Source organism: Trichomycterus rosablanca, chromosome 8 (assembly GCF_030014385.1).
Source record: "Trichomycterus rosablanca isolate fTriRos1 chromosome 8, fTriRos1.hap1, whole genome shotgun sequence".
Lineage (NCBI taxonomy): Eukaryota > Metazoa > Chordata > Actinopteri > Siluriformes > Trichomycteridae > Trichomycterus > Trichomycterus rosablanca.
This window is the reverse complement of record NC_085995.1, coordinates 24,560,106-24,573,422: the sequence shown is the minus strand read 5'-3', so window position 1 is coordinate 24,573,422 and position 13,317 is coordinate 24,560,106. Positions and strand designations below refer to the sequence as shown.

The 13,317-nt window shown below is 40.1% G+C and overlaps 1 protein-coding gene across 1 annotated transcript in view; it reads right to left on the bottom strand.

Annotated features, from left to right (window-relative positions):
• htr4 (5-hydroxytryptamine receptor 4) overlaps positions 1 to 13,317 on the bottom strand; it is a 136,142-nt gene that overhangs the window by 70,570 nt on the left and 52,255 nt on the right. Inside the window, exon 4 of the mRNA XM_062999958.1 lies at positions 12,107 to 12,307. Within this exon, the coding sequence (XP_062856028.1) occupies positions 12,107 to 12,307 (201 nt within the window). The remainder of the gene's footprint in view (positions 1 to 12,106; positions 12,308 to 13,317) is intronic.

Below are 13,317 nucleotides of genomic sequence, written 5' to 3'. Positions count from 1 at the left end.
CAGCAGTGGACCGCTGTGAGGTGGTGAAAGTGCTGAGCCACAAACTAATCTTGTTTGCAAAGATGAATCATACTGTCACTAATATTCTAAAAACTGTTTCTGAAAATATTCTTATTTTGCTCCAAATACTTGGGATGTATTGCCGGTATTTTGCAAATTATCAGTCTTATAATAATTGGCTTCTGTCAAGTCAAGTGAATTAAGAAATCACACATTCTTGCTATTACTGCATTTTAGCAAACGTCTCACCTTTTCCAACTGGTCTCAACTAGTATGTAAAAATGCTACCACAGACTATGCGTACTTCTGAATGGTTGGCGGCTTGAGAGAGTGCATCAGTGGTGAGTATTTGACAGTATGCCATCAGTAACACGACCCACACATTAGTCTGTCTGCATGTGCTAAAGCACCGTGGGCTGCAGTGTGTTACTTGAAGCCTGCTAAATCTCTCATGGCAAGGGCAGGGTGGGAGGAGGACAGTAGTCAGATGGCCACCTGGATTATTTTACAGTAACTGAGACAAATGTAGCAGTTATTTGACTAAATAGTCAAATTACAAAAGCAGAGACAGATGAGCTTTGGTAATGCAGAAGGTCTCCACAAGAGATGAAAAAAAGCAAAAAAAAGATGGACTGCAGTACCATTTGTAACTAATATAAAATCAATTATATTTGTAAGATCTGTTAGGATATGGTTCAGTGAGTTTGGTGTGGATGAACTCAGTGGCACACAGCCTTGACCTCAATCTTACTAAACACCTTTGGATGAATTGGAACGTTGATTGCAAGCCAGGTCTTCTCATTCACATCAGACGTCAGTGTCTCTTTTGATACGAAGGCACTTTTGACTTAATGGATACAAATTCACAAAGACATATAAAATATTGTGCAAAGCCTTTCCACAAAAGTGGAGGCTATTACAGCTGCAGCTTTATAGTAATGGTCATGGTTTTGGAATGGTAAGTCCAACAATCTCATAGTCAGGTGTACACATACACTACATTACCAAAAGTATTCCCTCACCCATCCAAATCATTAAATTCAGGTGTTCCAATCACTTCCATGGCCACAGGTGTATAAAACCAAGCACCTAGGCATGCAGACTGCTTCTACACACATTAGTGAAAGAATGGGTCGCTCTCAGGAGCTCAGTGAATTCCAGCGTGGTACCGTGATAGGATGCCACCTGTGCAACAAGTCCAGTCGTGAAATTTCCTCGCTACTAAATATTCCTCAGTCAACTGTCAGTGGTATTATAACAAAGTGGAAGCGATTGGGAACGACAGCAACTCAGCCACGAAGTGTTAGTCCACGTAAAATGACAAAGCGGGGTCAGCGGATGCTGAGGAGCATAGTGCGCAGAGGTCAGCAACTTTCTGCAGAGTCAATCGCTACAGACCTCAAAACTTCATGTGGCCTTCAGATTAGCTCAGGAACAGTGTGTAGAGAGCTTCATGGAATGGGTTTCACATCACCAAGCGCAATGCAAAGCATCGGATGCAGTGGTTTAAAGCACATCGCCACTGGACTCTGGAGCAGTGGACAAGTGTTCTCTGGAGTGATGAATCACGCTTCTCCGCTTGGCAATCCGATGGATGAGTCTGGGTTTGGCGGTTGCCAGGAGAACGGTACTTATCTTACTGCATTGTGCCAAGTCTAAGGTTTGGTGGAGGGGGGATTATGGTGTGGGTTCGTTTTTCAGGAGTTGGGCTCGACCCTTAGTTCCAGTGAAAGGAACTCTTAATGCTTCAGCATACTAAGAGATTTTGGACAATTTCATGCTCCCAACTATGTGGGAGCAGTTTGGGGATGGCCCCTTCCTGTTCCAACATGACTGCGCACCAGTGCACAAAGCAAGGTCCATAAAGACATGGATGAGCGAGTTTGGTGTGGAAGAACTTGACTGGCCTGCACCTCAGCCCGAAAGAACACCTTTGGGATGAATTAAGACTGCGAGCCAGGCCTTCTCGTCCAACACCAGTGTCTGACCTCACAAATGCGCTTCTGGAAGAATGGTCAAAAAATCCCATAAACACACTCCTAACCCTTGTGGAAAGCCTTCTCAGAAGAGTTGAAGCTGTTATAGCTGCAAAGGGTGGGCCAACATCATATTAAAACCTATGGATTAAGAATGGGATGTCACTCAAGTTCATATGCGTGTGAAGGCAGACGAGCAAATACTTTTGGCAATATAGTGTACTTGTGGCCTGTATGTGTGTGAGAATATAGCATAAATGTGTTTTGTCTTTTTTCATTAAACTAGCTCTGTCAGTTTCAATGTGTGAAGTAAAAAGGGGAAACTACCATTTTAGATTATAAGTGTTGTGTAAACACTTCAGTACCAAGCACAGTTGAACAAGCCATCAGACAAGTGCTCGCTATTCTGCTGTTAAATAAAAAGCAAACGTCTGAGCTCTGGAAGCAAACATCAAGCTCTAGGGCTACTTAAGTAAGGTACATGGCTAAGGTGGGCACATAGTCACTAAGATCCCTAATGTGTGCCAACCTTCCCTTGGTACCTTCTAAAAATAAAGCTTTTAGGAACATGTTTTTGTTCACCTCTTTCTATGCCATTCGGGTTCTCTGAAGCAACAAAATCGGGAGCCAAGAGCATTAGACACTGATTGCAGTCTTTACTTTGGAAGTGCAGCTATTCTGAGTGAGAGTTCATTCATTAAGTGTGGAGCAAAACCACAAGTCCTTTGGGTAATGTTTTTTAACTGGTCTCACACACACACACACACACTCACACTCACACACACACACACACACACACACACACATTAATTCATTCATTGACTCATTTATTGTTTGTTTTCCCAGTGCTATATCCTGGTCAGGGTCGCTGTGGGTGCAAATTACTGGACAAAAGGCAGGAAACACCCTGGACAGGTCACCAATGTGACCACATTTTTCAGTAACGAGTAATCTAACGCGTTACTATTTCCAATCCAGTAATCAGATTAAAGTTACTTATCCAAGTTACTGTGCGTTACTATTTTTGCGTCTCGGGGAGTGACGTCTGGCCTATGCGACAATTAAGTCACGAGCTGCGTCCGAAATCGCATACTTACAGAGTACGTACTAGATTGGAGGAAGTATGCACTACTCTGCCAGTAAAGAAGTACATACTTTCAGTACAGAAGTGTGCAGTATGCACACAACACCGCTACGTACTACACGTGGGGACGTGATGATGTAATATCACCATAGTTACAGACTCATTACAAACCCCACTCGCAGAAATTTTGGATATTTATCGTCTTTTTGTTATTTATTTGTCTTTAAAAAATTTATTTCATTTATCTTACTTACACTTGTGAACAGAGGACTTAGTTTTTCACGTCTTTCTTGTTTCTTATTCCGCTTCAATCGCCTACGCAGCTCCAGTTGCATTACGGCAGCTGCTGAATGTAACTAATAAAGTAACTTGCAATCTAACTTACTAAAATCAAGTAATCAATAAAGTAACTAAGTTACTTTTAAAATCAAGTAATCAATAAAGTAACTAAGTTACTTTTAAAATCAAGTAATCAATAAAGTAACTAAGTTACTTTTTAAAGGTAACTATGCCATCACTGGTCACCAGTCCATCACAGGGCAAACAAACACACACACACACACACACACACATTCATTTATTTATACATTCATTTATTGTCTGTTTTACCAGTGCTATAGCCAAAATACTATTTAAAGGTAAGAATCACACAAGTCCAAGAAACTATTATAAATGTAACACAATAAGCAAATTTTCAGCCAGGTTTTAAGCCAGGTAACAAGTTACCCATGCCGTGGGCACTGATGCACCCCTTTGTCATGACAGATTTTGGCTTTTGCACCTTTTACTAAGAACTGGTTGGTCTGGTTGGTTCTACCAGTTCTTTTGCATCGTTCGTTTTTCCAAAATATAAGCTCAAACATAGACTTATCTGACTACACACTTTCCACTTTCTTTCAATCCATCTGGGATAAGCAGGTCCCAGAGAACCTGGCAATGTTTGTGCATACAGGTGATGCATAACTTTCTCTTTGCATAATAAAGTTTCAGTCTGACTTTCTCGATGCAGCAGTGGACCGCTGTGAGGTGGTGAAAGTGCTGAGCCACAAACTAATCTTGTTTGCAAAGATGAATCATACTGTCACTAATATTCTAAAAACTGTTTCTGAAAATATATATATCTTATTTTGCCCCGTCCTTACTTTTTTGGGGTGTGTTTATATTATATATTATATAATATATTATATTGTATATTACAAAATACAATCAAGTCTTTTCTTTGTACGTCTGTCAAGTAAAGGTACCCTGATCAGGATCGCTATGGGTGCAAATCACTGGGCGGTCACCAGTCCATCATAGGGCAAACACACACACACACACACACACACACTCACTTATTTATTTTCTGTTTTATCAGTGCTATATCCTGGTCAGGTTAGCTGCGGGTGCAAATCACTGGGCGAAAGGCAGAAAACATCATCCTTTATAGGGCAAACAAACACACACACACACACACATATACAGGGGTTGGACAAAATAACTGAAACACCTGGTTTTAGACCACAATAATTTATTAGTATGGTGTGGGGCCTCCTTTTGCGGCCAATACAGCGTCAATTCGTCTTGGAAATGACATATACAAGTCCTGCACAGTGGTCAGAGGGATTTTAAGCCATTCTTCTTGCAGGATAGTGGCCGGGTCACTACGTGATGCTGGTGGAGGAAAACGTTTCCTGACTCACTTCTCCAAAACACCCCAAAGTGGCTCAATAATATTTAGATCTGGTGACTGTGCAGGCCATGGGAGATGTTCAACTTCACTTTCATGTTCATCAAACCAATCTTTCACCAGTCTTGCTGTGTGTATTGGTGCATTGTCATCCTGATACACGGCACCGCCATTGGATGCACATGGTCCTCCAGAATGGTTCGGTAGTCCTTGGCAGTGACGCGCCCATCTAGCACAAGTATTGGGCCAAGGGAATACCATGATATGGCAGCCCAAACCATCACTGATCCACCCCCATGCTTCACTCTGGGCATGCAACAGTCTGGGTGGTACGCTTCTTTGGGGCTTCTCCACACCGTAACTCTCCCGGATGTGGGGAAAACAGTAAAGGTGGACTCATCAGAGAACAATACATGTTTCACATTGTCCACAGCCCAAGATTTGCGCTCCTTGCACCATTGAAACCGACGTTTGGCATTGGCACAAGTGACCAAAGGTTTGGCTATAGCAGCCCGGCCGTGTATATTGACCCTGTGGAGCTCCTGACGGACAGTTCTGGTGGAAACAGGAGAGTTGAGGTGCACATTTAATTCTGCCGTGATTTGGGCAGCCGTGGTTTTATGTTTTTTGGATACAATCCGGGTTAGCACCCGAACATCCCTTTCAGACAGCTTCCTCTTGCGTCCACAGTTAATCCTGTTGGATGTGGTTTGTCCTTCTTGGTGGTATGCTGACATTACCCTGGATACCGTGGCTCTTGATACATCACAAAGACTTGCTGTCTTGGTCACAGATGCGCCAGCAAGACGTGCACCAACAATTTGTCCTCTTTTGAACTCTGGTATGTCACCCATAATGTTGTGTGCATTGCAATATTTTGAGCAAAACTGTGCTCTTACCCTGCTAATTGAACCTTCACACTCTGCTCTTACTGGTGCAATGTGCAATTAATGAAGAATGGCCACCAGACTGGTCCAATTTAGCCATGAAACCTCCCACACTAAAATGACAGGTGTTTCAGTTATTTTGTCCAACCCCTGTATATATACATATGTATATATGCATGTTTGAGACTGAATTTCCAATAGTAAAACTATAACTCTGCCCTTGAACTTCAACATGACTACTAAATGAAATACAAAAACTGCTGTGTGCAAACTGAATGCTTTTCAATTAAAACTACAAAAAAACAAACAAACATCAAGGTCCTATCCAGGATTTCATTGCTATCCTATTTCCAGAGTATACTAAGGCTCAATAGCCAAACCTCTACGTGCTTAAAACTGCCACATGTGCCTAATGAACCTTAACACCAACCTAATGGACTTTACGTGTCACTGATGGAAGTAAATATTTATAACACTATGGTCCCTGTGGGTCTGAGAGAATTCTTTCTCATCACTGCTTAAGTAAATAAATGCTAACAGCTTCATAAGAGGAACACAACATGTAAGAGTTGTAAGTGTAAGCTTTTCACACTACCAGTAGACCTCATGACTCAATTCAACACTTAAAACTCCAGGGAAGTTTGATCCTGATCTTAGGTTACTGTCTGTGTACAATTTTGCATCGTCTATCATGACCATAAAGAAGCTCTGGTTTCTGGATACTTTATACTGTGGAACAATAAATGGGTGAGTGTGTGATGCCCTGCAATCGATTAGTGTCACTGTCCAGAATGTGATCCTTCATTGTAGCCAATGTACAGTATATGCGAGAGGCTCCAGACCAGTGTGACCATGATCAATATGAACTGACTATTAAAGATAAATGAATGAATATAGTATGCATACAATATTTTTTTCAGCTTGGACTTTCTCTAGGAGTGTATGGATTGGACATGGATATACATGGACTGTTTAGAGAAATTTCAGCACTTTGCTAAGGCTTTTCTGTGAAAAAGCTTCAATAATTACAGCTTTTTCTTATTCAAAGAGTCTAATAAGTTTGGATGCTTTGACCTATGTCAACTTTTGTGCCTGTGGGCGCACAATAATTAATTTCAAAAGCTCTACACAACCAAATGATCTTTACAGCTGTTGGAAATAGGCACCACCATAAAATAATGCACTTGTTCTGACTAATATGCAATTAACTAGGTTCCAGTTTCACTGTGACCCTGTTCAGAATAAAGTGCTATATATGAGTCATTATCTTGCTTTTCATTGTACTTCTATTAGATCTGCTATTTTGTTTAAACCCACACAGAAAGAACAAACATAATTCTGCACAGCCAGTAACCAACACGCTCAGTAAGGATTTTTCCACTGATTTATCAGGCTCCAACACTATACCCCTAATGTGCAACACTAAAATTGTGCACTCACTGCAGTCAGAGTGCTATTATATTTTAAACGCTGCATGCTATAGCAGCAGGCGTGAGTAACTAACACAAGGGTAGTGAGCCAGGTTCTTTCTCTTTTAATTGCAGTTGCATTTTATTTCAGATGTCAGACACTGTGTAAATGCCTTGCTGCTGACATTTAAAAAACTAAGACTGCATTTACATGATACGCGGCAAAACCGCTTTTGCACCAGCTGTGCCACAGTTTTCTATGGTGTGAGGTGGTGCCGCTTACCCTGCCGCCCTGCTAGCTTTAAAGCTGTGATGCGTGGTTTTTACCACTTGACGCTGAGCTTATAGTTTAATCTGATTGAACTTTGACCCAGTTTGCCTCTGACATTATCAAAGCATTGCCAATAAGACAAATCGTTTATATGATGTAGACAGAAGCAAAGCACAGACATGGCCAAGACAAAGTGATTTTCACTGTTACACAAACCATGAACTGTTTAGTTCAACTGGTTTATTTTAAAAATTAAATAAACTGAACTAAATCTGTTTAATTAAAAAACCAACCAATTTCTGAGCATGATGCTGTGAGAAAGAGCAATCCCACATTTACTAATTCTAGAATCACTCTTTAATAAGATTTCATTTGCCTTAGATTAACAAAACAATGTTTCATGACCCAACTTTATTCTTTTGCTGTGTTTTTTATGTCTCCAAATATCAATGAACTCATTTCATAAAAACCTGCATGTAAATAAACCGTCAGCACTGTCAGTCAATGTTACGTATTGTCTTCAGGCTTGCTGCTCAGTGACACAGCCAGCAGAAAGCGGTTTTACTGTGTATTATGTGAAAGACTTAAATGCTAAGTGGCAATATGAATGAATAAGCAGTGAACAAGGCAAAAACTGTGTGAACTATCTGAATGCAGCCTAAGAGCTTCAGTCTTAAGCATCTTCAGATTGCAAGACTTGCAGTCTTTAAACCCTCTTCATACACTTTGTAATATTTTCCAGGTCATTAAATATGTAATCAGCCCATTATTGCCTATTTGATTTTTGATCTTACTGATTTCTGGTATTAAGCCTTTATCTCAAACCTTGCACACACACCTTAAGCTACTGCTATACATATGCAGTAAGTCATCTTTTTCAAACGCTTAAAATATGCTTAAAACAATAGTGTGTGCCAAATGCACCACTTACAGAACCATCATCCAGGAGGCATTCTGTTGAAGTCTCTCTAAGATCTGAGTTACTTTAGAAAATTACATGGCTGATTTCGAGTCTGACTGCAGATTTATGATAGCAAGAAGCAGATAACAGTGGCAGGGTTTCCTGGAAATTCTCCACTTAGTTCTCCACTGCAAGAATGTTTATTGTTATAAATGATCAAAGTGGTATAAAGCACAAAGTAGTAGTTGTTTGGCCATGCAAAACTCTTTTTTTACTTTTTCTAACCCTGCTGCTAAAAAGGAAATAAACCACTCAGAGACCAAATCTACATTTTTTTTTCACAAGCTAAATTTATACTCAACTAAACCCTACTTGCTGTATGAATAAAGAGAAAAACAACAGATAAACAAGGAACAGAAAGTGAGTGAGAAACAAACATAAAAGAACTGAAAAAAGGTTCAGACTCTTTGTTACAGACCAAGATTAACTTTTTTTGTTCTGCCCCTCTGACACCAGATACAGTCTCTCTGTATCTGCAGGCTTTTAATGATCCAGGCAAGAAGCAGCCACACATGACAGGTGGTTTTACAAGCATCCCTCAGCCCTCCCATACAATTTTTACATAATAACCTATCAAACTATTCATAAACAATCAATTACGAACAATTATTTTGCCAATTATGAAAGATCTGATGTGTTAGAAACCAATTATATGTTTAATTAAAAAGAAATACCCACATCCTAAACAAAAAAGGCCTTTACAGGATACCAATAAATCACAGAAAATAACACACTAATCTCCTCACTTATTGTCGTACACCTATTGGTAGCACTGTTGGGGAGGTCCGGGTCCTTTCTGTGTGGAGTTTGCATGTTCTCCCCGTGTCTGCGTGGGTTTACTCCGGCTGCTCCGGTTTCCACCCACAGTCCAAAGACATGCAAGTGAGGTGAATTGGAGACACTAAATTGTCCATGACTGCGTTTGATATAACCTTGTGAACTGATGAATCTTGTGTGTAACGAGTAACTACCGTTTCTGTCACACATGACATTAAAATCCTAATAAACAAACAAAACAAACACCTATTGGTAATATTATGCAGCCAATCCACCTACCATCATATTTCTGAAGAAACTAGAGTACTCATAGAACATCAATGCTGACACAGGTAAAACATTAGACATTTCTTACTGACAGTGAATGGAAGAAAGTTCAAAGCTACATCCCCAGGACCACAAAGCTGTGTGACACCCACACTACCTGCTGCATCACTGAAGCAAATGAGGAAAGCCAGTTAACTAGTGGGCTATCACTTTGGCTCAGGATTGCAGCGTCCCTGGGTCATTTCTGAAGACCTCTGGGCATGAGGGCATTCATTGCAGCGCATCACTTACAAACCTATTTACTTTTTAACCTAAACCAAGGGGCAACCTAAGGTAGTCAATACATCTTCATGTGTTCAAAGGTGGAAGAAAACCAGAAAATTCTGAGGAAACCCATATGGGCACAGGTGAAAACAGTAGTAGCCTAGTGGGTAGGGCTTTGGACTATTAACTGAAAGGTTGAGAGTTTGAATCCCAGCTCTGCCATGCAGCCATTGTTGGGCCCTTGAGCAAGGCCCTTAAATCTCTCTGCTCCAGGGGCATCGTACAATGGCTGACTCCACTTCCAAATAAGCGCTCTGACCCCAGTCTCCAAATAAGCTGGGATATGTGAAGAAAGAATTTTGTTGTATTGTACATAAGTATAGGGCGGCATGGTGGCTAAGTGAGTAGCACTGTCGCCTCACAGCAAGAGGGTCCTGGGGTTCGATCCCCAGGTGGGGCGGTCTGGGTCCTTTCTGTGCAGAGTTGGCATGTTCTCCCCGTGTCTAAGTGGATTTCCTCCGGGAGCTCAGTTTTCCTCCCACAGTCCAAAAACATGCAGTCAGGTTAATTGGAGACACTGAATTGCCCTATAGGTGAATGGGTCTGTGTATGAGTGTGTGTGTGTGTGTCTGCCCCGCGATGGACTGGTGCCCTGTCCAGGGTGTTACTGTGTGCCTTGCGCCCATTGAAAAGCTGGGACAGGCTCCAGCATCCCCCTGCGACCATGATTGGATAAGCGGTTAAGAGTGAGTGAGTGAGTGAGAGTGTACATCTGTATATGTAGTATATATGACAAATAAAGGCATTCTATTCTATACTAAAACATTCTAAACTCCTCACAGACCAAAGGCTGCTCGTCTATGCCACCTAATTATTAGCACTTTAACATATTTTGCTGTCAGCCCAGAGCCTACTAAACACATTAGATGAAAGGTGTGAATACATTCTGAGAAGGGCACCACAGTCACCCATTCACTCACTGACTCACACCCGCAAATGAGAAAAACTGGTGTGCCAATCCATCGCAGGATAATTTATTTTTCAATTTTTTTGTATGACATCAGTCAAAATGTTATAATTGTGGAATTATATTGTTCTTGCAAAACTATTTTACAATGTAAAAATGTCACACAAAAAGTTGGCATTCCAGAAAAGTGTTCAAACCTAATCCGCCTCTATTCTTTATCATTCATGCCAGAGTGTTTATTTCCAGTGAAAAAAGGCTGTTGGATTAAATGTCCCAGCATATAATGGATAACAGCTGAATGCACACTCAGTGAATTTAGACAAATTGGTTGAAAGGAACCGAGCACAAAAAAGTACTCTAGTGGCAAATGAAACATAGCAGTGTGTGTTTGAATAACAAAAGCTCCCATCCTGCTGACTTTTTAAAAAGTGCTTAACAGTTTTTAAAGTAATTACGATGATTCTTTAAAAGCACTAGATGCTGTCCATTCATTTATTGTAATTTCTTAGTAATCCATTATATAGTCTAACAGCTTGGAAGCAATAAGTACCATTACTGGCATGATCTATGAGAAGAAAACACAGCCTTAATAATGTATTGTTTGCTCACTGTTTTGAGAGGCTGTTAGAAATTAAAAGTAAAAACTTTAACAAAAATATGCTTTACTTGTTCAAACATTTAATAATTTAATAACTACACTGAGTGACACCAGGTTTCCCTGGCTCGGCATGATTAAGATTATTTGTGTAACACTTTTGTTCCAACATCTGGAAACACCAGGTTCTAGTCATACAGAGCTGGGTACCGGGACAAATAAAAGTATTTATGGCATTTAGCAGAAACCAAAGCGACTTAAAATTGTGACTGAATACAATTTAAGCAGCTGAGGGTTAAGTGCCTTGTTCAGTGGCCCAACATCAACACTGCTGATTACTAGTCCGGTACCATAATCATTGAGCTATCACTGCAATGTCTTGCATTATGGTTATGTGTGTTGCTGGCAGAAAATTAAAAATGTGCTTATTTTTACAAAATACAATCAAATTGGTCTGTCACATTATTTCTTTGTACTTCAGTCAGTTAAATAAATGCTCCAGAAAATTAACCAAACACAGCTTGTACTTTTCAGTAGAATATTCTAAAAAATTAACAAATCAAACACAGATTCTTGTTTTTATTGCATTTTATAAAATGTGCCAACTTCTCTAAAAATGAGCTTTGTATGTGTACAGTGTTTAAACCTCTACTAACTTTTTACCTTTTGATTCTGTTTAAAGTATTATGTGAATTGGCTTCATAAGAATAGCACAGTGTATAATTTAGCAGTTGAACACACAAAAGTCTCCATGAACCGCACAAAAGTTACCATGGAAACTGCAACATCATGAATTACTCGTATACTTTATTAGAAGAATTGAAATCTGATTTATTGCTTTATGCTTCTTTATGCTTTTCTAAATAATACACAAAAGCCATGAAAATGATTGTGTTTATATGCTTTCACCTATTATACATGCATAAATATCTTGTGTTTCCTCAGTCATGCCTCGTATAAGTATGTTAGTGTGTCCCACCTGTCCAAAGATATGCAGCACAGGTGCAGGATGGAGGCAGTGGTCAGCAGCACGTCCAGCGAGGTGCGCACCAGGCAAAAAGTCTCACCATAGATCCAGTTCTGATGGATTAGCTCAATGGCCCCGAATGGCATCACCAGCACTGACACCAGCAGGTCGGCGAAGGCTAGCGACACTATGAAGTAATTGGTCTTAATTTTCCTACAGAAATAGAGAATTTGTAGTAAGTAAATGAAGAAGAAGGCTAATACATACAACTTTATTTGCACTGAGCGTTCATATTTCCCAAGCTGAAGGTAAACAACAAGCCGGATATACAACATCAAACTTGGATCTGGAGGAGCATCATTTCTTCAGAGATCATGGAGAGAGTGCAGAAAAACATCCAGTCACTTCCCATACATATTTTACCCAATAACAATGGACACATTGAGGAATAAAGTGCCAGACAGAGTGCAACTATTCTCAGGGTAAAACTCATCCAAAGGGGCTATGAAGTGCAGTCAATACACCTTCAACAGGTTTTTGAGATGTATAAGAAAACCAGAGTACCCATGCAAACATGTGGAAAAGTTGCAGACTTTATCAAACTTCACCAGAGACCAGAAGTGCACAACAAACCCAGGACCTTAGAAAGTATGATGCTGTGCAGATCTGAGTCTAGCTGATGTTTAACAGTGCAAAATTGAGGATTATAATACTGACACATACATGCTTAAACGGACATGAGGTGGACTTTTGGCTCTAGTGTTTACAAAGTGATTTGAACAATAAACAACTGCCATTTTTCCTAAGTGCTTTATCCTAGTCATCATTGCAGTGGTTATCACTAGGCGCTTGTCAAAATGCCCTCCCACCCCAATCAGGTCAGTGTAAATGCATGGCCAGCTGATTATCAGCCTATAACAAACTTGCTTTAAAAAAATGACCAACTGGTCCCAAAAGTTCTCATTGTATTAATTACTTACAAAGCCATTAAACTTTCTGCACCTCAATTAGAAATAAAGGTTGGTAATAAAAGTTGTAGACAGTTAGCCTAAAAGAACACACACAATAGGGAGCTAGGGAGCTATTCTTTTTATAACCAAATGAATGACACAATTATTAGCAGCCCTGAATTTAGTACTCTGTGCAAACTCTTAATTCTAAGGATGCAGTGGATATAAAAAGTCTAGACACTCCTGTTACAATGCCAGGTTTTTGTAATGTAA